General features: G+C 36.3%; 2 protein-coding genes across 2 annotated transcripts in view; one reads left to right on the top strand and one right to left on the bottom strand.

Moving 5' to 3' along the window:
* Nucleotides 1-4,802: 4,802 nt before the first annotated feature.
* Nucleotides 4,803-7,085, bottom strand: NAP1L3 (nucleosome assembly protein 1 like 3). The gene has a single exon (XM_033120194.1). It carries the CDS (start codon nt 7,055-7,057, stop codon nt 5,594-5,596), a length of 1,464 nt encoding a protein of 487 aa, XP_032976085.1. The 5' UTR covers nt 7,058-7,085; the 3' UTR covers nt 4,803-5,593.
* A 460-nt stretch (nt 7,086-7,545) lies between these two features.
* Nucleotides 7,546-25,989, top strand: part of FAM133A (family with sequence similarity 133 member A) — a 50,428-nt gene continuing 31,984 nt past the window's right edge. The window contains exons 1-2 of the mRNA XM_033123779.1: nt 7,546-7,766; nt 8,381-8,450. The gene's annotated coding sequence lies outside the window, so the exon portion shown is untranslated. The remainder of the gene's footprint in view (nt 7,767-8,380; nt 8,451-25,989) is intronic.

Here is a 25,989-nt window from a genome sequence, read left to right as displayed (position 1 = left end):
TCCGTAGGTGCCTGTAGGCTAAAATGACACAGGGACCCTCACGGCAGATGCTTGTCACGTAGATTGTGAGGCGAGACCCTGTAGGGGTGGAGTGTGGGGACAGAGTCCCAGAGAGCAGTTTCCAGGGTCTCAGCCTCACGTGGAAAGGTGCTGGCTCAGGTAGTAGATGGCCATCAGCTACGGCTAGTTGACCATCAGCTGTAGCCGGTTAGCCAATTGGCCACTGATATAACTGCCGCAGCTGCGTTGGGGAGTCGGTCGGTTGGCAGGCAGAAAAGCCGACAGCAGGTCGCACGTTATATGAATCCAGCCTCCAGTGAGACTATAGTGGTATGACTCCCTACCTATGGCTCTGTGGGTGTTCCTTTTTGGCCTCACCATATCCTGCGTTCTTGTGTGGGGAGCGGGACAGGAGACCCCGCAGGCCGCCTCGTGTGACAGGAGTCATACCACTATAGTCTCACTGGTGGCTGGGTTGGAGACACAGGAAGCAGGAGCCACACGATCTGCATCCTGCCGTCCACTTTTCTGCCAACCAAACAACCTCACTTGCTAGCTGCAATCCGCTCTTGCTAGCTCAGCCACCATCATCTTCTTGCTAGCCCCCATTTTCTGCTAGCGTAACCACAGCAGTTATATTAGTGGCCAATGGCTCATGGTTATAGGTGACGGCCAACTAGCGACAGCTGATGGTCATCCAATCACAGTTGATGGCCATTTACTATCTGAGTCAGCACCTTTCCACATGAGGCCGAGAGCCTGGAAACTGCACTCCTGGCTCTGTCCCCACACAGACAAATTCAAAGGCACAAACACTATACTTGAAAATTCTTAGCTCTATGCTACTTTATTCAAGTGGTAAAATTTTGTAATGTACTATAGCATAATAAATAAGGCACACCCGCTGCAAGTTGATTTAAACCCTTTCTACTTGAGCCAGAGGCAAAAAAACACACTTGGATTGGCTCTTCAAGTATGCTTTCCCCCCCAAGTAAATGTTAGCTTCAGTGAAGAGTTCTGATAATTTTCCCAGTTACTCTCTAAAAGCTATATGACAAAAAGACCTCGTAAGGACTAAACTATATAGCAGTGAACAAAGATGCTTTGGAGAATTTGCTGTTTGCATCTCTTAAAGTGTATTTCTAAATGCCATGTGTTTTAATACTTAAATATTTCATTTTTTTAAGTTTAAAAATATTTGTACTAGTTTCAGGTATACAAAACAACACAGTGATTAGACATTTATGTACCTCACAAAGTGATAAATAACTCCAATAAGTCTATTACCCATCTGGCACTGTACACAGATATTAGAGTATTATTGACTATATTTCCTATGGTGTACTATATATCCCCGTGACTATTTTGTTTTTAAATTATAGTTGACAGTTAATATTATTTTATATTAGTTTCAGGTGTACAGCGTAGTGGTTAGACATTTATATAATTTATGCAGTGATCCCCCCATTAGTCTAGCACCCATCTGGCACTGTACATAGTTGTTACAATATTATTGACTGTGTTCCCCACGTTGTACTTTACAAAGTGATGCTTCAGTAACTACCAATTTGTACTTCTTAATCTCTTCACCTTTCTCACACAGCCCCCCAAGTCCCTCCAATCTAGTAACCATCAGTTTGTTCTATACTCTACAAAACACACAAAATATAAAATTTGAAGTAATGCATAAGTGTGAAGTTATTATACTGTAGGTTGTCCTATTTCATGGGCTAATGGGTACAAAACTCCTTATCAAATGAGGGTTTATACTTTTTCCCAAGGGCCTGAAATTCCTTTTCAAGTTAGGCTCCTATCTTATTACATGTCCCCTGAAGCTTTCTGAGGTCAAGGACACACCCATATGGCTAAGACCCCCACCACGGAACTGGACATTTGCATCATTTGACTGTGTTGTCACTTTCTTCACTTAGCTCCACACTGTGTACCACTGTCTGCTCAGCAGCCTTTGCTTCTGCTTAGGAAATTGGCTATCTATGCTGGCCACGTTAAAATAAAAGAACAAACTTATTGACTACCTTGAACACTCAGAGCTCAATCCAGAATGGGAAAAGAACTCACAGAAGGGACAGCGATGACAGCAGCCAAGAAGGAGGCAACCTCCTCAGTCGGGTTGGGGGCAGAGAAGCGGGTGACTGGCATCAGCCTTGAATCACAGCCAAAGAAAACAGCACAGAAAAAGAAGGTGAGGGAGACCTCCACGAATGTTCTCACTCCATGGCCCACTGCTCTTAAGCTAGGCTCCCAGTAGGCTCCTCCTTCTGACATCATTCATTGGCTGAGCAAGTGTGATGCACAAACTGCATCCCAATGCTTGTGGAAACCCAAAGGGTTTCCCCGGTTCTATCCACTTCCACTATCTGAGGTGGTTAAAGCCCCTAACACAGACAGCTTGCGTTTCAGGCATGTAGCTTTACTGACGAAAAAATCCTTGACACCTGTTTCCCTTCCCCCAGGCTAAAACTAAAAAGGTAAAAATACCAATACGCTGTCTTTCCAATTAGCTTCTTACACCCACCCAACTTGAATACACCTTTTGATTTGAGACATGAACTTGTGGTAAAACTTAACCAAGAGACAGACTGGGAGGAAATACACCAGTCTACCTACAGGGCATATTTTACTGTAGTGTGCTTCTAAATGATTTTTATTTTCTGCATTTCTGTTTCTATTTTGCAAATATTCTATAATGGCACGAATTCTTTGAATACTGGAAAATAGAGAGCGGGAAGGGGCTGAAATAAATACTCTGGCAAGTGTTCAAAGATGCAATGAGGATGTTGCATTCCATATAGAAGTTTTAATAGCTCTGCTTTCTGTGATGTCTGGCAAGCACAGCATACACCTGATTTGGGAACTTCTATAGCAGTGAGCCAGGTACACCATATTTATTACAATATTTGTTTTGACCCCGGCATGTAAGTAAATCTGTTGCCATACCCATTCTTGATTAACAATTTAGTGGTTTCCAGAGGGTAAGGGAGGGGGTGGTGGTAAAAGAGGGTAAAGGAGATCAAATATAGTGATGGAAGGAGAACTGACTCTAGGTGGTGAACACAATGCAATATGGGGACAGAGCCAGGAGTGCAGTTTCCAGGCTCTTGGCCTCACGTGGAAAGGTGCTGGCTCAGGTAGTAAATGGCCATCAACTGTGATTGGATGGCCATCAGCTGTGACTAGTTGGCCGTCAGCTGTAACCAGTGAGCCATTGGCCACTAATATAACTGCCGTGGCTAAGATAGCAGCAAATGGGGGCGAGCAAGAAGATGGTGGTTGGCAAGCGCGGATTGCCGTTAGGATGTTGGGTTGCGGACAGTGTGGTTCCTGCTTCCTGTGTCTCCAGCCCAGCCGCCAGCAAGAATATAGTGTTATGACTCCCCTATCTATGGCTCCGTGAGTGTTCCTTTTTGGCCTCACCCCATCCTGCATTCTTCTGTGGGGAGCGGGACAGGAGACCCTGCATGACACCCTGAATGACAGCAATATATAGATGATGTATTATAGAATTATAAACCTGAAGCTTATATGTTACTAATCAGTGTCACCCCAATAAATTTAATAAAAAAATAATAAAGTAAAAAAACCCTCAGAAATAAAACAAAAGCACTTTCAAAAATTGCAATGGTATCATTAAAGGCAATCATTTGCTTCCTGATTTTGTATAAATCGTAACCTATATCCAAACATATGTGATTGGTTAAATATAGTATATCATGGCGTGTAATATTTTATGGATATGGGGATATTTTATAGATATGTAATATTTTATATATATGTAATATTTATAGATAATATTTTATAGATATGTAATATTTATAGATATGGGGACTATTGTTAAGCAGGAATAAAAGCAAGATAACGAAACTACATATAGTGGGATTTGGGAAAACTATTACGTAATTTTACTGCCTAGAGACCCAGAAATTCCCAAATCCTGTCTTCCTCCTACCACATCTCTTTCCTGTAAGGTCTTGAAGGAAAACATATGTGGACAGGGAAATGGCAAATGAAATAAAATGCCACGTTATTATTTATTTTGTGCCTTTGTGTCCACTGCAGAAGCTCTCTGGTAAACTGAGTTTAAGGGTCCTCCTCCTCACACTAATTTCAAATGAAAATCTTAGGATCAAATTACCTGGTAACCAGCTGCACAGTGCAGAAGTGGTGACAGGACTCTGCTACCTATAAGACAAAAAATAGCCACACTTGGGAGTATGACCACCTCCCTAGTCCAGGTGAAGCCTGGACCTGGGACATTTACCCATCCTGCTCGTCGAAGTGAAAGCAACAGTTTATATACAAGTCCTTTCTGGGGGAATCACTCCTGCCTTCCACCTCCCCTTTTTCCTCTCCCCACCCGCTCCCATCTTTTCCACTCTTCACCCTCCTCCCTTTCCCTATCTGCCCTCTCCCCTCCTCCTCCCTCCCTTGCTTTTTCTTAAACCCTCCTCCCATTCCCTTTCCCTTCCCAGCTTCTCACCTCCCTCTTCCCTCTCCCTTCTTCCACCTTCCTCCATGTTCCCTCCCCCTCCTATCTGCTTCTCTCTCCCTTGTCTGGTCTCCCACCCTGTCCCTTCTCTCTAATCACTTGAATGTGTATCCTCCAAAGAAGAGCTAAGATTTGGAAAATATAGCAGAATGTTATGAGTTAGACTTTTTTAAAAATTCCCTTTCCCTATTTTCTACTTTTTCTACAATAAGCCCTACTTTTTATAATTAGGAAAAAATGCTAGATTTTTATAGCATGATACACTTTATTTGACATTTATTTATTTTAGGTTGCAACTGAAGTACATGAAAAAATATCAAATGATGTAGTGATCATTTTCAGTGAAAGGCAAAGTAGAACACAGTACAAAAAATGTGGTTAGTAATTTAGTTTACAGTTACACTCTATAGGAGGAAACTTTTAAATACTATGTCATATTAACACTTCAGTGGTAAACAGTAACTTCAGTATGATTACATTTATAGACCACACACCGTCACATAAACAAGCTCAGTCACATCATATATAGTACTGATAGACATTCTTAAAAGTATGTTCATCTTTTTTCAAGCAAATTTCACAATGCACTGTTCTAGTTAATATAAGTACTATAGCAAAGTAATGAAGGCACAGATAGTGCAAGCAGATTTAAAGCCCTAGTCTTCTGGGCTAGAAAAAAACAAACACACACTTGTATTGTTACTTTAGTAACTTGTTTTGTTCAAGCAAATATTTGTTTGGGATAACAATTTTAACAGTTTTCACAGTTACATTCTGATAGGAACATGACAAAAGGATTTCACAAAAATCAAAACTCTGTAGCACCAAACTAACATGCTTCAGATAACGGACAGCAGTTTACAGGTTTTAAAGAATATTACTCTACAACAGGCTATATAAAATAAACTGACACTTAGACATTTTAAGACAGTATTTTAGACCACCAAGAAAATACAAAAGCACAAGGCTGTAAAGAATACTAGTGTTGAGGTTATAGGACAGGTTTTTTTTCAAGGCTATATAAACCTGCTTCGTTTCTGTCTGAAGTTTTGAGATCTTGCAAATTCTTTTCAGGTAGCTGGTTTTTTATTTTCGATATTTCCTGTTTCCATAATCTTTACCATCATCATAGGTACCTTTGACTTCTCCTGTATAGTAATAGACTGATTTCAGGATGACATTATCATGTAAAGTTCGACCAATTTCAAAGTCCTCATCAAGGATAGCATCTTCTCGTGGTTCCAGCTTTCCAATCTTAGGAATCTCAGGAGGGTTAAAGAAATTGAAGAATGATGCTTTAGGAACCACTCTGGGCCGGATTTCAATTTCTCCAGTAGCAGTTGTGCGACTCTGAGTGGTTGTCACCGTAACGTCCTTTCCTCTTCTCCAAATTATCTTACAGCCTTTGCAATCTTGAATTTCCCATCCCCAAGCAAAGAAGGGATCATCATGATCTGGTTTTGACTTTATTATATATGTCTTGGTCAGTACCTCATTTCTGAAGTATGGGTTGGGCAGAAAATAAAATTCAAATGTGTAACTTATAGGCTGGCCAGGTTTTGAGAACTTCAGGCTAATATCTGACAGGAACTTCAGAATGGGCTCATCATATTTCTGAATCCTGGGCCCCAGCTTGTCAACATTCTTTAAAACAGTTAGCCAATAGTCAGGGATGCCTTTAGGATCTTCTCTTTTAGGCCTTCCCTTACGAGCTCTTTTCAGATTCACTCTTTCTTTAGGCCTGACCTCAGGAACTCTTTTAGGAGCCTCTTTTACTGCAGCACTTGCCTTAGCCTCTGTTGCTTTAGGCTGTTCTTTATCTTCTGCCTTTGCCTGGGGAACTTCTTTAGGCTCTTCTTTTACTTCAGGCTTTGCCTCCACAAAATCTTTAGACTCTGTTCTTTCTTCAGCCTTTGCCTCCGGAATTTCTTTAGGAACCTCATTTTCTTCAGCCTTTACCTCAGGTTTTTCTTTAGGGTCGTCGTCTTCTTCCTCACCCTCTAAAGCAGGCATTTCACTAGAGCTGTCTTCCTGTACCTCCTCATCACTGCTGAACACCTCATCCTCTGAATTCCATTCACATTCTTCCTCTGTAGGTTCATATTCTGCATTGATGATTTGAAACCGCCGATCATACAGAGGCTTATTGAGTTCGGCATATTTTCTTTCGAGATCGTGAATTGCCTTTAAGAATAGGGCGTCTACCTTGTCACATTCATCTTGAATATTTCTGAGCGCCTGCACACGATTTCGAACTGCCTGAGGCAGCCGATCTACGAAATTTTTACCCGACGGAGCACGCCGCGCCCTTCTGGAAGGCCCAGGTACCCTCTTCTTTCTATATAAGTAGCTACGGCTGCGGCTACTGCTGCTGCCACTGCTGCTGCTGCGGCTGCTGCTGCCGCTGCTGCTGCTGCCGCCACTAGTGCTGCTGCTAGAGCTACTGCTATCAGATTCTTCCCCAGAATCACTAGACGAGCTAGCCATCATCTCTTCAGCAACCCCATGGGCGGCAGGTTCCGAGACCATGTTAAGATCCGCTTCTGCCATAGTGCAAGCCTGCAAACCTCTTAAGGTGGCGGCTACCGCTGAGACCGCGCGCCCAGAGATGGGCAGAAAATGACTCACGGATGCTTGGATGGCCCAGGCTCGGGATGAGGAGGCGGCAGCGGCGAAGGCAGCAGTAGCGCAGGGAGGGGCGGGGCTGCGGCGATCGCGCGGAGGTGGCGGCGGAGGCCTGACCCGAGCGGCGGCGGCCAGCTTCTCCTGGCGACAGCTATGGCGGACAGAGGCGTGCCGCCGCGGAGTGGTGCAGTGTGAGACCCCGAGATCTCTCCGCCGTTTACATCGCAAGCCCCCTCCCCTTCCAGCCCTACCTCCCCTTAATTTAGTTCCCAGTGTGCCTTTAGCTCGCACCTCATTTGTTGGGAAAGCTTGATTGACGATCGCTAAGCCCAACGAATGCGCAAACGCTGTGCGCCCCCTAGGCTCCGCCCGCCTTCCCAGATGCTTCTTGGTAGCTGGGGCACACACCCCTGGAAGACGTTTTATCCCTACAAAATTCTATCTTTATAGTTTTATAATTAAAAAAAAAAAGCTTAGATTGAGGTAAAAATACTAGCCATAGTTCCTGACAAGGGAAGAGGAGTATCCTTCTCCTGTCCGCTCATCCTGAATTCCCGTTTGATTTGTCAGGGGCCTCTTCACAAAAATCTGTTTTTAAAAACTTGGATGAAAATACTTCAAATGGCATCCTTGGGTAGTGTGATTAGGCTTTTTTTTTTAAATCTCTATCTAAATATTCTATGAGCATGTATTTTTACACTGAAAAAAGGGGGAGTCGTTTATTGGCAAAGGGGGGAGGGGCTAGAAAGCAGGCATATTGCATTCCACGTAGCAGTTTTAATAAGTGCTGTCTGTGATGTTTGGCAAGCCTGCTTTAATCCATCTACAAGGTTTGCGAACCCCTGTTGCCGTGAGTCAAATTACACCATTTTTACTATATTTCTGTTTTTCAGCTGGCATATAATACACCCCAGCCTTGCTGCTGACTTGCCACGTAGCCCTTCTCAATGTTTACAACAACCTTGTAGATAAAATAAAAGGGCATTCAAATGTTGGATAGTATTATTTAAAAGCAGAGGGTTTGCTCTATACTTTTGTGCAGCAGTTTTCAATTCTAGGAACAGAAGGATGGGAGGGGGGATTTGTGCTAGGGAAAGTGCATCATCTGTCAGAGTATACGTTACAATGTCATCTGCCACCCATTTGCTGCAAACATTGTGAAATTCTAACCGTACTCAGTATGATTTAGAAGTCCATTAATATGCAAAATGAAGTTTAAAAACAGGTATCTGTTATTTTTATTTACAGGATTCTTTCCTGCTACAGAGCAACTCCCTTGGTACAACCAAAAAGACCAGTGTTTACTTTTCATTGAAAGGTAAGGAACATATTTAGCCCATTTTTATGAATGACAAGAATTACCTATCTGTATATGAATAAATTCACAGGATGTAGTCTTTTAAAGACTTAATTGGAAGATAACTTGTTATTTCTATGAAAGCAGAAAAATCCACAGAGGTGATTTGACATACTAATGTAGAAAATAATTAATTACATTCACTATCTAAACGTGCTCATAGAATACAAGTAATAAATCAAAATATAAAATATAATGAATTATTCATTTCAAATAAGTGAAAATATGAAAGTTAGATGAACCTTTATGTTACTTTTTCATTATAGGATTTGTGCTTTGTCATATTTTTTAAAAGTTAGGAAGCACCTTTATTTTCTGTTTTGTAAATGAATTTACTTTTATTTCTGATTGTCAAAGGATATAAGCATTGTAAAGAAAAAATACAACTTAGAAAGTTCCAATGATAGTAAAAATACACAATCTTAACAACCGGATGATAACTGTTGTTAGCGTTTTCATGCATTTCCTTCCAGAAATTTATTTATACATACACACGCCTGCCTATCTGTATATACTGTTTTTCCTATGTGACGTGATATTATGTTTTGTAACCTGCTCTTTTATCAATTTATTGTGGCTATATTTTCAAGGTAAATGATCAACGTCTTATTTTAAAATAGATGCATATTCAATAGAAATATTTGCCTTAATTCATTTAACCAGATTCCTGTTGCAAGGCAGCTATTTCCCAACTATCTCTCCACTAACATTTTTTTCCAGTTATAAAAAATTAGTTCTGTATACCTACTATATATACTCGTGAAAATTAGTCATAGGATGAATGCCTAGAAATGGGAGTGCTGAAATGGTACGCTCATTTTATTCTTTGATACTTATTGCCAACTTCTCTCCTGAAAAGTTATCTCAATTTACAGTCCCACGAACAATGCATAAGAGATCATTATTTAATCATTCTGCTAATATATTTTTATGCCTGTCTCATGCCAGGCACATGTAGTAAAGGATGGCAATATAATGGTGAATAAAATTTACTGGGTGTGTATCCTTTCGTTTCATACTTTTAATGAAAACATATAATTTGGAAACAATAATTTAAATCAGTGGGGTTATGCCATAAATATTGCTCTGTAACCTGTTATTTTTATTTAAAATTATGGATATCTTTTTCATGAATGGTCTTATATTTTTATAGTACTTTAATGGCTTAAAATACACATTAAATTTTGTACCATCAGGAATTAGTATTTTGGAGTAAGCAGTGAGTTAGGGATCCAGATTTTTAAAATATGTATGTATTTTTTTAATTAGCTAATTTTCTTGGTACTGTTTATTTGATAATCTTTCTGTCTTACACTTACTTGAAATACCACCTGTATCATAATAGCTAAATCGCTTAATTTTGTTTCTGAATTCTCTTTTCTGATTCATTGGCAATAATTTTTCAGCAAGCAACTAATGAGGCAGTTTTTTTAATAGCTTTATATTTTGTGGAAATGATATACATTGAAAAGAAGACAGCTACTACAATTGAAATCCAAATAAATTAAAAGTAATTCAAAATACACTCAGAGGTGATCACTATTCACATTTTTAATGAATATCTCCAAATTAATTTGTTATTATTATGTATTTGTCTTAGATTAGTGATAAGATTAAATGTCTTTTCATGTTTATTGTACACTTGAGAATTGCCTATTCATATATTTTGCTTGTTTTTCCACTCAATTAAGAAAGAAATTAATTGGTGGTAAAATCCTAAAGGTAAAATATAATTTTGGCCTTGATTGGAGGCAACTGTGACTTATGATATTGGACAAATATGACTTAATTACAGCTTTTATTCTAAAATGATCTACTTAAAGGGTTGTTAAGATGCTTTTCAAAGATTAGTAATTAATCATTTAAACTGATACAGAAAAGTCTGGAGTGGAACAGGGAGAATAAAAAGAGAACACAGCTTGTAAAAACCTCATACAAAGATGATATATTAGTAAACTGTTCATATTTTCAATTTGAAAGTATTTTTTTCCCAAGCCATAAACTATAGGTGACTTCTTGTAACCACAATGGTCTACTTTTATTGTGCATGCATTACCTAAGAACCTAGTAACACACTTATTTTTATAGCTTTTTTCCAGTCTGTTAGTTAAATTAATTTTATAATGACAGGTGCCTAAAAGAAAATATGTCTTTTCTTCATATAATTAATTTAGTTTATGCATAATACCATATATATGTTTGTTTTTCTTCATGAGGCTATCTATAAATTACTTGCCTAACTATATGTTCTCTGTTCCATTATTTCATGATATTTTGGGGGATTACATGTTCATACTTCTACATGAGATGACGCTTAACACAGAATCTGTTGGTATATTCAGGCGGAACATGGCTTGTTAATATCTATTTGTACTTTCCCTGTTATGAACATATATACAATACCACCCACCACCCCTGCCTCACAAACACACATACATAATACGCAGTGACAAGTGCTGCAGCATTATCTTTTGTTGTAGATATTTAAGAAGCCAAGCATTGCAAGTTCATTTATATTTGGACTTATTTTTATGCTATTCTTTTTTGTTTGTTTATCTAGACAGGTTTTTATCTGAATATACAAGTTAGTTCTTTTTTAAACAGTTTTATTGAAGTATGGTAGGTACAACTGTACATAAAGTGTACAGTCTGATGAGTTTTGATAAATTTGTACACCTGTGAAGTCATCACCACAGTCTAGATAATAGAAATTTTCATCACCCTTGAAAGTTTCTTCATGCCCTTTGGTAATCCCTCCCCTGCCCTAGGCAGCAACTGATCTGACCTCTGTCTCTATTTAGATTAGTTTGCATTTTCTAGAATGTTATATAATTGGAATCATGCAATATATTCTTCTTTTGCTTGTCTTTCAATTAGCATAGTTATTTTGAGCTGCATCCGTTTTGTTGTGTGTATGAAGAGTCATTTTCCTATTTTGTTACTAAGTAGTTATCCATTACTTAGACATACCACAATTCCTTGATGAGCATGGTGTTTTGAGTTTCGGGCTACTACAAATAAAGCTGCTATGTTCATTTGTGTGTAAGTCTTTGTATGGACATATATTTTCATTTCTTTTTAGAAAAATACCTAGAGTGGAATGACTGGATGACATAGTATGTGTATATTTAACTTTTCAAGAATTACCTGTTTTCCAAAGTGTTTGTACCATTTTGCGTTCCCACCAGGAGTCCCAACGCTTGGTATGATCGGTTTTTTTTTTTTTTTCAATATAGTCATTCTAATAGGTATGTAGAAGTATCTCATTTACTTTACATTTCCCTAATGACTAATGATAGTGAACATCTTTTTGTGTGCTGATTTACCATCCACATATCTTGTTTGGTGAAATATCTCTTCATATTTTGTTCATTTTTATATTGGGTTGTTGTCTTACTATTGAATTTTGAGAATTTTTTATGTACTCTGAACACAAGTGCTTTATCAGTTATGAGCTCTGCAAATATTTTCTCCCAGTCCATGGATTTTCTTTTTATCCTCTTACCAGTGCCCTTCACAATTTTTCAAAAAGCAGAAGTTTGCAATTGTATTAACTCCAGTTTATCTTTTTTTTTTCTTTTATGGATCATTCTGTTGGTATCAGGTCTAAGAAATCTTTGCCTAGCCCAATGTCACAAAGATATTCTTCTATGTTTTTATAGAGGTTTTGTACTTTTAGGTATTACATTTAAATCTGATCTATTTTTGTATATGGTACCAGGTATTCATTGAAATTATTTTTTTAAATGTGGGTATCTAATTGTTCCAGCATCAGTATTAAAAAAAAAACACTATCATTTCTCTACTGAATTACCTTTGCACCTTCATCAAAAATTAATTGTCCATATATGTGTGGATGTATGTTAAACTCTCTGTTTTGTTCCCCTGTGTACTGATTTTAATCACCTAATTGGTAAATATTTGTTAGATATGTTTGGGAGGGGATAAGAACCAAATTGTGGGATAACAGAATTTTATTACAATGGAAACAGTTATTGCAGCTGAATCCTCGGCCTTTCATTTCTGCTTTCAAATATCTGAAAGGGGCAAATGACAGCAGAAATAAACTAGAAAACAAATAAAAACAAGAAACACAAATGCTCTTCTATTTTCTGGAGTTACCAGTGTGTGGCTGTCTATAGCTCAGCCACAGGAATGGTAGCTAGCATTATTCAGGAAAACAAAGAATGCCTTTGTTTTTCTGGCCTCTAATAAGATAGACCTGTTTGCTAAAATGTAAATAGAAAGTATTTTTAAGCTGTTAATAAATTATATTTATAAAAGGAATAGTAATAAAAATGGTTATTTCACACTGTGGTTTTCAAAGAAAAATCATCTCATTCCACACTCATTCCTAAAATAAGAATATACACAAATTAATAGAGTATGGTATATAACTATAGTATTTTATTTTTAAACGAAACGTTTGTGAATTTCATTTCTGGCACTATAGTCTTCACTGCATGGTGTTTAAAAGGGCAGTTGCAATTAATGCAATGGCAGTGATGGAAAATCAGTTACTGGTGAGAATATTTGTTTTAATGCTAGTTTTCAAATTAAAAGTAGCATGCATTTTTAAAAAAAACATAAATCCACATCACAGAGCGACACGTTTATAGAGGTCCTCAAGAATCTTTTGCCCATAGTACTCATTTGAACTATTCCCACACTAAAATTCAAAGAACGGAAACCTTTTTTATTGCTAATTTGGAAGCATTTTATTTAATTCTACTAAGAAGGGAGGGAAAATTCAAAGGATTTGAATGGTGAGCAATGCGCATGCATGTATGTATAACTACAGTAACTGCTTCTAAATTTTGCATTGTATTTGGATAACGTAGAACAAGTCCAAATTGACACTTTATGTAATTTTCATCCAGAATACCCAAATAAATTCATTTGATTAAATATGTCCTGAGGAAAAATGATTCTTACAGTACTGAAAATACTCCTGCTGGTGGGAATAAAGACATATTCCACAGCTCTTCAGAGGTCATGGTCATTTTTGTATCAAATGACAGACACACAATTCACAAAACCCTTACTTAGAGTTTAAAAGAGGAGAATTCCAATAATAATCAAATCTCAGCATTTGATTTCCTTCATGAGACCTATGACCGAAATTATTTTAAGACAAGTTCTGGAGTCAATTCCAGGGTTTGAATCCTGGTTTTCCTCTTACTAGTTTTATTAGGTATTGGACAAGTTACCTCACTATTATTACCTCTGTTCTTTCTCTCTGAAATGGGGCTAGTAATAGCACATAGAACTCAAAATGAATATTGTTTGCTACTTTTCATAGTATTATTTTGTATCAAGTTGGTGTATAAAGAAACCTTTCTTGTTACATAGTCTCAAGCCATTCATAGCATTTCTTTGTGACTATGCTGTGACTTGTATTTTGGAAGCAGCATAGGAATCTGCAAATCGCAATTTTCCAATTCTAATAGCGTAAGAGTAGAAATGTTATGGATGTTGGCAACTCCTTGATATTAATAATAATAATATTAGGTCCTGGTAGTTCTAAGTTCAAATAACCACTCATCCTGCTTGGCATTATCTGCCTACAGAATGTCTTCTGTTATTTTAAAGTTTGGGGGGGGGGGAGGAATCAACACAGTTTTAAATAAAATTCCAAACCAAATGTTATTTTAATATTTTACACAACACAGAGCTCCCTTTCTTTCTCGGGATCTTTCAAACTTCCTGATAATTCTAAATTATGCAATCTTTAGTATCTAAACCTTAAATTCATTGTATCTCATGCTTACTTTTGATACCATTTATTTTTTATTTGATTTGAAGGTTGAGTACAAAATTTGCATACAATGAATTACTTATATCTTGTATAATAAAATAACTCCCAATGTGCTAAGTAATGACTTCTGATATTAACATTTTTTAACATTTTATGTGTAAGTTAAGTTTAGACTGCTGTGCGTTGTGACTTAATTTAACTTTATTTTTATGTTTTTAAATTTTTCAATTACAGTTGACATCCAACATTAACTTATTTAGTTTCAGGTGTACAGCACAGTCGTCACACATCCAAATAATTTATGAAGTGATTCCCCCCCCATTCAGTCCAGTACCCACCTGGCACTATACATAGGTACTGAAATATTATTGACTGTATTCTCTATGCTGTACTTTACATCCCTGTGACTATTTTGTAACTACCAACTTCTTAATCCCTTCACCTTTTTCACCCAGCCTCCCAACCCCACTCCTATCTGGCAACCATCAGTTTGTTCTCTGAATCTATAAGTCTGTTTCAGTTTTGTTTGTTCATTGATTTTGTTCTTTATATTTCACGTATAAGCGAAATGTATTTGTCTATCTGACTTTTTCACTTAGCATAATACTCTCTAGTCCATCCATGTTGTAGCAGATGGTAACATTTCATTCTTTTTTATGGCCAAGTAAAAGTCCATTGTATATACGAAAAAATGTATACAAGTGGACACTTTGTATGTGCCAAAAATATATATACAAGTGCACACTTTGGTCAACGTTGCCCAAGCAGTAGTTCCCCGTAATCAGAAGTGTCTGGATGCTGATGGTAACCACCTTGAACACCTCTTGTAAGTGCAGAAGTCAAAGGTGACTTGTATTCCTCTTTTGTTTTCAGTATAATTGGGTATTACAATTTTAATACAGTTTTCCTTTCTTAAAATGTGTATGTATTTTTTTGGCACCCTCTGTATGTACTTCATCTTCTTTATGCAGTTGTCTATTGATGGACATGGGTTGCTTCCTTATCTTGGCTACTGTAAATAACACTGCAGTGAACATAGGAATGCATATATCTTTTCGAATTAGTGTTGTGGATTTCTTCTGATAAATACCCAGAAGTGGAACTGCTGGGTCATAAGGTAGTTCTATTTTCAGTTTTTTGAAGAAGCTCCATAATGTGTTCTATAGTGGCTGTACCAATTTGCAATCCCCCCAACAGTGCACAAGAGTTCCCTTTTATCTTTATCCCCACCAACACTTATTTGTTGATTTATGGATGATAGCCATTCTGACTGGAGTGAGGTGATAATCTCATTGTGATTTTAATTTGCATTTCTCTGATGGTTAGTGAGGTTGAGCATCTTCACATCCATCTGTATGTCCTCTTTGGAGAAATGTCTATTCAGGTCCTCTGTCCCTTTTTAAATTGGATTGTTTATTTTTTTAGTGTTGAGTTATATGAGTTTTTTATTCATTGTGAATATTAACCCCTTATCAAATATATCATTGGTGAATGTCTTCTCCCATTTAGTAGGTTATCTTTTCATTTTGTTGATGGTTTTCTTTGCTGAGCAAAAACTTTTTAGTTTGATGTAGTCCCATTTGTTTGTTTTTTCTTTTGTTTCCCTTGCCCAAGGAGATATATCAGAAAAAAATATTAGTAAGAGCAATGTCAGAGAGTTTACTGCCCATATTTTCTTCTAGGAGTTTTATGGTTTTGGGTCTTACATTTAAATCTTTAACACATTTTTAGATTATTCTTGTATATGGTATAAAGTGATGGTCTAGTTTCATTTTTTTTTGCATGTATCTGTGCAGTTTTCCCAACGCTGTTTATTGAATAGACTTTCTTTACTTCATTGTATGTTCTTGCCTCCTTTGTCATAGATAACATGACCTTATAGGCGTGTTTTGTCCCCCCCCCCCCCCGACAGTCTGATCTCTTCCATTGATCTATGTGTCTGTTTTTGTGCTAGTACCATGCTGTTTTGATTACTTAGTCTTTTAGTATAATTTCATATCAGGTAGCCTAATACCTCCAGTTTTGTTCTTTTTTTTCTCAAGATTGCTGTGGTTATTGAGGGTCTTCTGTGATTCCATATGCATTTTAAGATTATTTATTCTAGTTCTGTGAAAAATGCCATTGGTATTTTGATAGGGGTTGCATCAAATCAGTTGTTTTTGGTAATATGGACACTGTAACGATGTTAATTCTTTCTATTCATGAGCACAGTATATGCTTCCATGTATTTGTGTCTTCTTCAATTTCTTTCTTCAACGTCTCATAATTTTCCAAGTATAGGTCTTTTACCTCCTTGGTTAAATTTACTCCTAGGTTTGTTTTTTGGGGTTTGTTGTTGTTTTGTTGTGGTTGCAATTGTAAATGAGGTTGTTTTCTTAATTTCTCTTTCTGATAGTTCATTATTGGAATATAAAAATGCAACAGATTTCTAAATATTAATTTTGTATCATGATACTTTACTGAATTCATTTAATAATTCTAGTTTTTTTGATGGAATCTTTCGGGTTCTCTCTGTATAGTAACACGTAATCTGCAAATAATGACAGTTTTACTTCTTCCTTTCCAATTTGTATCCCTTTTATTTCATTTTCTTGTCTGATTGCTGTGCCTAGGACTTTCAATACTATGTTGAATAAAAGCAGTGTGACTTAAATTTAATACCCACCTAATATCTTAGATTTTTCTTTTCTATGGTTAGAGTAAGAGCCTCAAGGCTCACTACTTAACAACTCTGTGAAAATATCAGCCTTGTTGCAGGTGAAAGGGATTTTAGAGATCATCTAGTCCAATCTCCTCATACAGACTCAGGAAACTGAGGCCTTTCCTATTGATTGACATTCTAGGTGATTCCAAGTATTTGTTACTACAAATAATTCTACAGTTAACACACTTTCACAAATATTATTGCGTATTCAAAAAAGTCATTTTTGTAAATGTTAATGATTTTAGTTTAGGGCAGATTAAGGAGTAAATAAAGATTATTCAGGTCCTCTAATAATGGATAATTATCCTAAGCATTGTGTAATAAGTGTTCATTGTTGCCACTGAATAATAATAACTAACTTTATCACTTTAAATTTATCAGACACTGGACCAAGTGCTCTAGTTTTACTATTTCTTTTTAATGAACCCATTAAGGAGTTAATTATCATCCTCATGCTATCTTTATAAGATACTATCTTTATATCATCCTTAGTATCCTGTCCTAATGCTAAGTGAATAACTTGCCCAAGGTCACATAATTTATAATTAGAAGAGCCCAGATATGGAACCAGATGGTTTGTTTCCAGACGTTGAGTTCTTAACCACTCTACTATACGTACCACGTTTAATGAACAAAAGTGAATGAACGCCTGTACAGAGGTGCTGGAACTAGAGTTAAGTGACAGCCGTGGCCACTTTTCTATTCCTCTGGTAATAGTTATGTTCTCAGGGTGTCAGCACCTTTAGTCGCACAGTCCTCAGGTTCCTCTGGCTTACACAAGAGTCATAGCTTGAACTGACAAGGTACACTACAACAAGCTAACTTAATGAAAAAGACGGTTTTCATTAATTCTAACAAGCCTAATGACTTTTTTGGTTAACAGCCAAACACTGGGAGGTCAGAGCTTAAAGTAAATGCCAGTGTATCCCATCCACAATTAAAGGAAAAATATTCTAGGAATTTTTCCATTTAAGTATCCCTAGCAGCAAAGAAACCTATACTTTGAGGAGCCTGAATGTATGACCTAAAGCTACCCACTGAAAGCAGGAAACTGCTTTGTACATTTGAACTATAGATTTATTTTCAATATTTGACTCATTTGCATTCCAAAATGTATTGACATTAGTTTTTATATAAGATTCCCTGTCCCTGAGTAAAATTGATACCCACTATGATGATCAGATCCATTCTCCTGTCAGTTTCAAGCAACAGCACAGGCTCTGGGATCAGACTGCCAGGATTTAAATCCTTCCACTTACTGTCTGTATGACCCTGGGCAAGTCATACATCTGCAACTCTCAGTTTCCTTATCTATTAAAACAGGATAATGATAGGAACTGCTGCCATAGGGCTGTTATATAAGAATTAAGGAGATAATCTATGTAAATTATTTATCAGATGCATAAAAGCTCAATAAGTATTTATTATTATTATTATTATTATTCCATTCATAGGACTACATGGGGGTATATGGGATATAAAACTGAAAGCAACCAAGGAACAAAACAAAGAAACAAAAACTCATAGACATAGACAGTAGTTTAGTAGTTGCCAGAGGGTAAGGGGGGAGAAGCATGGTAGATGAGGTGAAAGGGGGTCAGATATATGGTTATGGAAAGAGAACTGACTCTGGGTAGTGAACATACAATGTGATATATAGATGATGTATTACAGAATTGTACACCTGAAATCTATGTAACTGTACTAACCATTGTCACCCCCAATAGATTAAAAAAAAATAATAAAAATAAAAAAAAAAACCAGGATAATGATAGGAACTGTTTCCATAAGGCTGTTATATAAGAATTAAGGAGATAATCTATGTAAATTATTTATCAGATGCATGAAAGCCCAATAAGTGTTGTCTGTTACTATTATTATACCATTCACAGGGCCACATAGGGATTCCTATCCCGTTTAAATATGATCTAGGGCCAAAGCTAATGAGCTTAATTAGCTTCGGTTGTTACGCTTTATATGCACACCATCCCTTTCAACTTCGAAAAGAAGTTGGATTTGCCTTGTGATCTAAAGTCACATTTTGTTGTTAAGGTGAGTACTAATATCCTTGGTTTAGTTATTCTCCATCGTGGCAGGCTTTTCAATTAAATTATATGCTTACCATGTAGTAAAGATGAATGCTTCAGCAAATCTAGTATTAATACTTTTAAGATGAAGATAGCTAACACTTCACTGTTTTCTTAAGTCCTCAATGAAAGAGAAGTTGAGAAAGTTGTATCATTACTGACTACAAGTGAGTAAATGGACAGGATGTCAAATGAATTCATTGCTGGTTTTAGTTATCATCAGAAAATCTGCTTAATACAGAGGAGGAACAAGAAGTGGAGCCATAAGTTCTCCAGATTCATTACTTTGTTTTAGTGACTCTCTTAAAACAGATGTAACCAAAACTTCAAAATTGTAATATTGAGCAGGTTTGTCTGTCTTCTTTTATAACCAGTGCTTGTCTATCTAAAAGATTAATTAAGCATTCTCTGTTTAGAAGTAACCAACTGTTCTAATTCACACAATTTCATTATCTGGCATCATGAGAATGTGTCTTTCCTTGTCTAGAAGAAAGATTAAAAATGACAAAGGCAAAATTACATAAATTATTAGACTAAATGTTTACTCTGCTTGCAATAGCCTCCAAATTGTTCCCCAACTTCTAATGTATGTTATACAGAGTTATTTGAAAAATCTTCCTGGAAGAAAGAAAAAGGAAAAGGAAAATCTTCCTGAAAACACTTATAGCCCTGTTCTAATCCCAAAATATTATTGATACTCCACTGTCTGGAATCAGGCCTGTGTATATAAGTATCAGCTGTGTCTTTTACCTTCTGGTGACCTTGGACAAATTTCTCAACTCTCTGTGCCTCAGTTTTCTCATCTGTAAAATGAGGATAATAATAGTACCTACTTCATAGAGACATGGTGAGCTTTAAATAACATAATACATGCAAAACGCTTAGAACATGGTGAGTGCTCAATCAGTGTGTTCTAACTTCCTTACTAGATTTATTTTACCCAATGGAATATAGTTCTTTAGCTCTTCATTTCCTTTGGGGCTTATTTACTCAGGCTACATTGCATTTTGTATGCTTTTTCATAAACATTATAACAGAGCCACACTGGTCATTTCTTACACACACATTCTTTTCCTGAGTATATTTTAAATTTCCCTAGGACAGGGACCGAGATATTTTCTCATATATAACCCTCTGTCCTTGCACAGAGTATTGCTCTGCACAAAATACAATTATTAATGGTATTAAACTAACTTCTTGAACTAATGAACTGGCTTCCTGTTAGCAGGACTGCTTTTGTTTGCTGCTGAAGTTTGTTTTTTAGCCTTTAATTACATCCCACTTTTATTTAACAATTGTTCCCTTAAATGTGCCAAATTTACTGATGCGTAATTGCCATACAGCAAATCACATTACTTTATTCAATTTTCAGTATTTAAAGAATTAGTGTTTTAGCAACCAACTTCTAAATAGGAGCTCCTCACACACGTTATTAATAGCTAGGAGGTCATGCAGAGTCTTCAGAAGAAAAAAATTCTAGAATCTAATGAGGATCCATATTTAATATTAAGTTAAAATGTGTTTACTTACCCCCTCTGTTTAATTAATGTAGTCAGCCCTCGGTATCTGCGGGTTCTGCATCTACAGATTCAACCAACCATGGATCAAGAATATTTGGAAAAACAATCCCAGGAAATTCCAAACAGCAAAACTTGAATTTACCATTCACCAAAGCACTATGCTGAATCCACGTGAATGCAGTGATGTGTAGGGATAGCCTGCTGTAGCCTATATGCAGACATAAGTTTTATGTAAATACCATGACATTTTATATAAAGGACCTTAGCACCTGGATTTTGGTATCCTGGGGGAAGACGGGGCTGGAACCAATCTCCCACAGATACTGAAGAACAACTGTATTTTCTTTCATAAGACAAAATTTCTAGAAAATAATGATCTGAAGATTGCTTTACAAACAATAGGCTTTTAAAGGAAAACATCTCCATTCAATAAATTGTACTCTGGTATCATAAAAATGGATACTCATGAAGTTTCAGTTAAATGAGATGAGATAATTTTGAAAAGGCTACTAGGAGAACCAGATTATTATTTTGTTGTTATGAGAGCCTTGATGTTTGAATTAAGCATCATCTATATGTCACATTGAATTTTCCTTTCTTTCAAAGTATTAAAAACCAAATTCCCCAATTTCTTTATTATTTTGTCGGCTAGTCAAGGGTTTTTTGTTTTTGTTTTTGTTTTTTTACACAAAAAACAGTTACTGCATCATTTAAGTGTTTGGCAAAATGCCGGACACCAGAGCTTGAGAACATATCTGCCTTGATAACTGAAAACAAGAGTGGTTCTACACAGTAAAATGTCAAATCAGAAAGGCAAGTTGCAAAACAGTATCTTTAGTATGATCTCAACTCTATTAAAAGTACAGTTGTATATATGGGTTGTGCATGTGTGTGTGTTCACATTATCAAATAGTCTGAAAATATACACACCAAACTAATGTAATTAGATGGAAGGCAAAACTTGAACATTGTATTTTCTATTCTGAAGCAGTTTTTGAATTTTTAAACAATGAGTGTTTATTATTTTTGTAACTTTAAAAGGGACAAATAAAGCAACAATGAAATTGTTTGAACAAAATTTGGGTTGTTATTTAGTCAAGCAAGGTTTATGCAGAGGGTTTGAGTACTGTCCCATTTTACTGTCTTTTCAAAGCAGGAACTATCTTTTGCTTGAGCAGCACTCATACAACCTGGTCTGAGGTATTCTCATACATTGGTACCTTGCAAAATGCACCATTGGTCAGCCAGTTCATGCTCTATTCTGATTGATATTTGAAGCCTTTATGCAAAGTTATTCCCAAACCATGGGACACTAAAACATTATCAGAGGCAGCACTGCCCTCCTCTCCATTATGCTCACAATCTAAGTAAACTTTTCTTTCATTTGAATTGTTTCCTTTCCTCTTATTCTGAAACTTGTATCATTTTTCCTGTTAACTTGTACAGCTATTTTTTGTTTTCAATTTTTTTTTTTAGTTTTCAATTACAGTTGACATACAATATTACATTAGTTTCAGGTGTACAAAGTAGTGACTAGGCATTCATATAACTTATGAAGTGATCCCCCCATTAAGTCTAGTACCCATCTGACACCATACATAGTTATTACAATATTACTGACTGTATTCCCCATGCTGCACAGCTACTTTCTGATGAAGAAAATAACTCTTGCTTCTAAAAGCTCATTTTGCCTGGAAAATGGAGATCATGAGTAGATCAACCATTCTTCTGCAAAGTTTATTTTTACCTTTGTGGGAAAAACTTAAGCCAATTCCTAATAATATCTATTTAGATTTTGTGATATCCTTTCTTCCTGTGGTTTTGTGATAATTTGAAGAAATTTCAGGCCATAAAATGTTGCTTGATTATAAAATCACGAGGCAAATTGCATTTTTCTGCAAATGATGTGTACATAATTTAGCTGCAAGTGGACGTTTGCTTCTAAGATTACAATATGCTTACTAAGAGATTCTGTTTAATCCAGTAAAAGTCATATTCTTACTAGACTGTAATTTGAAATCACTGGACCAAACTCATTCTAAAATAATTTTAAAAATTAATGGGATGTCCATTTCAGAGAGACAGTTATGACAACTGACAAAGTAGTCTAGTAACTATTCCCTTCTATACTCTGTTGCATTTCTACTGTCATTTCACTATTTCAGGCAACTGTCATTTCCCATCTGGATCATTTACCTCATACTCTTCATTTATCTCCTACCTCAAGCTCTCTTGCTCCCCTTCCAGCCTAATATTCTGCTGTGAAATCAACTTTTCTAAAATGCCGTTTTCAACATGTCACACCCTTCTTGCAAATCTGCACTGAATCCTCATTGAAAGGCAGAATGGACACCATCTGGAAAAAGAACAGCATCTTTGAAGTCTGACAGACTATAATTGAATCTTGGTCATACCATGCAGTCTTTGGTAAGCACTTTTATAGAACTTAGATTTCACAGTCAAACATGCCCACATTTGCCACTTGCTAGCTGTATGGCTTTGAAAAGTTACTTAATCTCACTAATCTGCAGTCTCCTTATTTAGTGACATGTGGAAAATAATATACAACTTTTCCAATTAGGACTTTTTAATTATAAGCAGTATACATTGACTCTGGCTATCTTACTCAAAATTTAATTGATTGGAGAAATAACAGGCTCTTACAGAATCTGGGAGGCTAGTGAGTCAGGTCTGCAAACAGGCAGGAACTGAAGTGTCTCTGGATACCTAGGAAGCAGAAAACACAGCTAGGGCCTCATAACCAGAATAGTCTAATCATGATGTTAAGGGTGAGATGAACTGGAACGTCAGTCATCTTCAACTTAATTTCTTGCCCCTCACTGTGGAGCGGTGAGGCCTCTAGTTGTAGTCCCATTGGTCTCTTCTCAAAAGAAAATCAGAGTGCCATGAGAATGTGGAAATGGATGCCCACTATCCAGCAAATGCCCAATATGCATGTAAACAAGTGCCCACTATGCATGTAAACCACAGGTCACATAGTAGGTGCTCAGGAAATGGCTATTTTAACAAGATAAAGCCTGGGCAACTTAACCAGGCATCATGACCACTCACTTTCTGGCCTCAACCTACCTTTTCAAATTTAATTTTCTTCCAAATTATCTGCACAAACCCTGAATTCTCATCTCTGTCCTTCTCACTTAGTCCGTTTTCCCTGCCTGAAATGCTCTCAGCGTCTTTCACTTCTTAATAGCCAGCTTAGCTCTACTAAGGCTCAGTTAGCTCTTTTTCTGATCCCTGAATCACTCATTTTCTCTTTTCTCATTTTTTCTTAATCATGGACTGCTTCTTGAAATCCTTTTTGAATGGCAGCCTTGTATTATCTAACCCTTCATGTGCCTTATTTATTTCTCCCAGCTGGAGAAGAGATGCCATGTATCATATATTTCTTTGTTTCCTTGATGACACTTAACCCAGTGTTATGCGCCTAGTAGGCGCTCATAAACTTACAATAAATGAATGCAAGAAATGTGAGTTATTCATTTAAATCAACATTCATTTAATGATTGCCTACTGTATACTCAGCACTGTGGTAATTCTTTTGAAGGTACAGAAAATAAAACCTTGAAAGTTGCCTTTGGTGTAGCTTATAGTATAATTTAGGAGAGAAAAAAATCAAATCATGAAGCACCCCAGGAACAATTATAGTAATACGCAAAAAATATCATGTGAAAATGTTATATATTGGTGCTAGGGCTTTACAAAGACATAAAAAGCAGGAAATCACTACATATTAATATATGTGAGGTACAAACAGATTGCCTTGTCTGGGATGAAAGGTTCACGTTGGAAAAGAATAAGAGATGGTATTGGAGAACATAGAGTTGGAGAAGACTTTGAAAGGGAATTTTATAATTTTAGATTTAATATAACAAGGGACAGCAATAGTTTGTTTAAATAAAGTCCATCTACACAAAGGAACACTAATCTGCTGTCCACAGTGATGAATATTTTTTGACTTAGAAAGGTGATCAAAATATACTATTCAGTCATGAAAACAGGTCATAAAATATTATGTATATAAATTTAATTTTTTAAATAAAAGGGATAAATGCACATTAAAATATATGAAATTATGATCAACAAGGTATTAACTATGCTTACATGTAGATGGCATATTCCACGGTTGCTTTTTATGTAAAATTTTTTTCAGCAGGTAATTTTTCTTGCAAGAAAAAAATACATACATATATATATATATATATATATATATATATATATATATATATAGCTAAAGGTACTATAGGTTTTCAAGGACAGTAGTGATGTGAAAAATAGTGATTGAGGTAGATTGCTTTAGCATCTGTATTTAAGGACCTAAAATCAGCAAGACCTGCTAAGATGCTTGATTAGATAGTGGAAAGGGCAAATTTAAGAGATGCTTTGGAGAAAAATTTGTTTGACTAAGTTTCTAATTTACTATGGGGATAAAAGTAGCGAGACTGAAGGCGACACTGAAGTTATGAGAAATACAGAATAGATATAAGTGCCACTGTTAGTTATGGGAAAATTGAGAAGGAAAGCTTATTGAGGTAGGAGGTGGAGATGAGGAGGTGGTTAACTTTTGCAGGGTGTAGTATGACAAATAACTGGATATATGAGATTAGAACTGGAAAAAGGCTTAGCAGTCAGGGCTAGAGATATAGGCTTGTGATTCATTGGTGTGTAAGGAGTATCAGTGCAGATAAATTATGAAAATTACTACATATAGTAGTCCTAAAGAAAGCTAAGTAGGGGTCTTAAAAGAAGCCCACCAAATTCTTACATTTATTATATCCCTGTGTATATTTAATAGATTTTTTGAAATATACATACTACAAAATTCACTTTTATGATTGTATAATTCAATGATTAATAATTTATAGAGTTGTGCAACTATCACCCCACACACAATTCAGTTTTAAAATTTTTTCCATCATTCCAAAAAGTCCTCCGGTGCCCATTAGCAGTTAATCCCTGCTCCCACGCCTAGGCTTAAACAAATACTCTTCAGTTTTCCATCTCTATAAATTTGCCTTTTCTGTACATTTCGTATAAGTACGTAGAATCATACAGTATGTGGTCCATTGTGTGTAGCTTCTTTCATTGAGCATAATGAGTTTGAGAGGTATCCGTGTTGTAGCATGTATCAATAGCTTGTTCCTTTTAATTGATTAACAGCAATCTATTATATAGATATATCACGTTTTGTTCATCTATTTACTACGTGATAGACATTTGGATTTTTTTTACTTTTGCTATTATGGGTAATATTCATATGCTACTATGAATATTTACACACATGTCTCTGTGTGGACATAAATTTGCATTTCTCAGGCTTAGATTCCTAGGAATAAATTGCTGTTATATGGTACATTTGTTTAACTTGTTAAGAAACAGCCAACATATTTTCCAAAATAGCTGTACCCTGTTA

This window comes from Rhinolophus ferrumequinum, chromosome X (genome assembly GCF_004115265.2).
Source record: "Rhinolophus ferrumequinum isolate MPI-CBG mRhiFer1 chromosome X, mRhiFer1_v1.p, whole genome shotgun sequence".
Taxonomy (NCBI): Eukaryota; Metazoa; Chordata; class Mammalia; order Chiroptera; family Rhinolophidae; genus Rhinolophus; species Rhinolophus ferrumequinum.
Note: the sequence above shows the minus strand (reverse complement) of the source record. Positions and strands in the feature narration are given on the sequence as shown.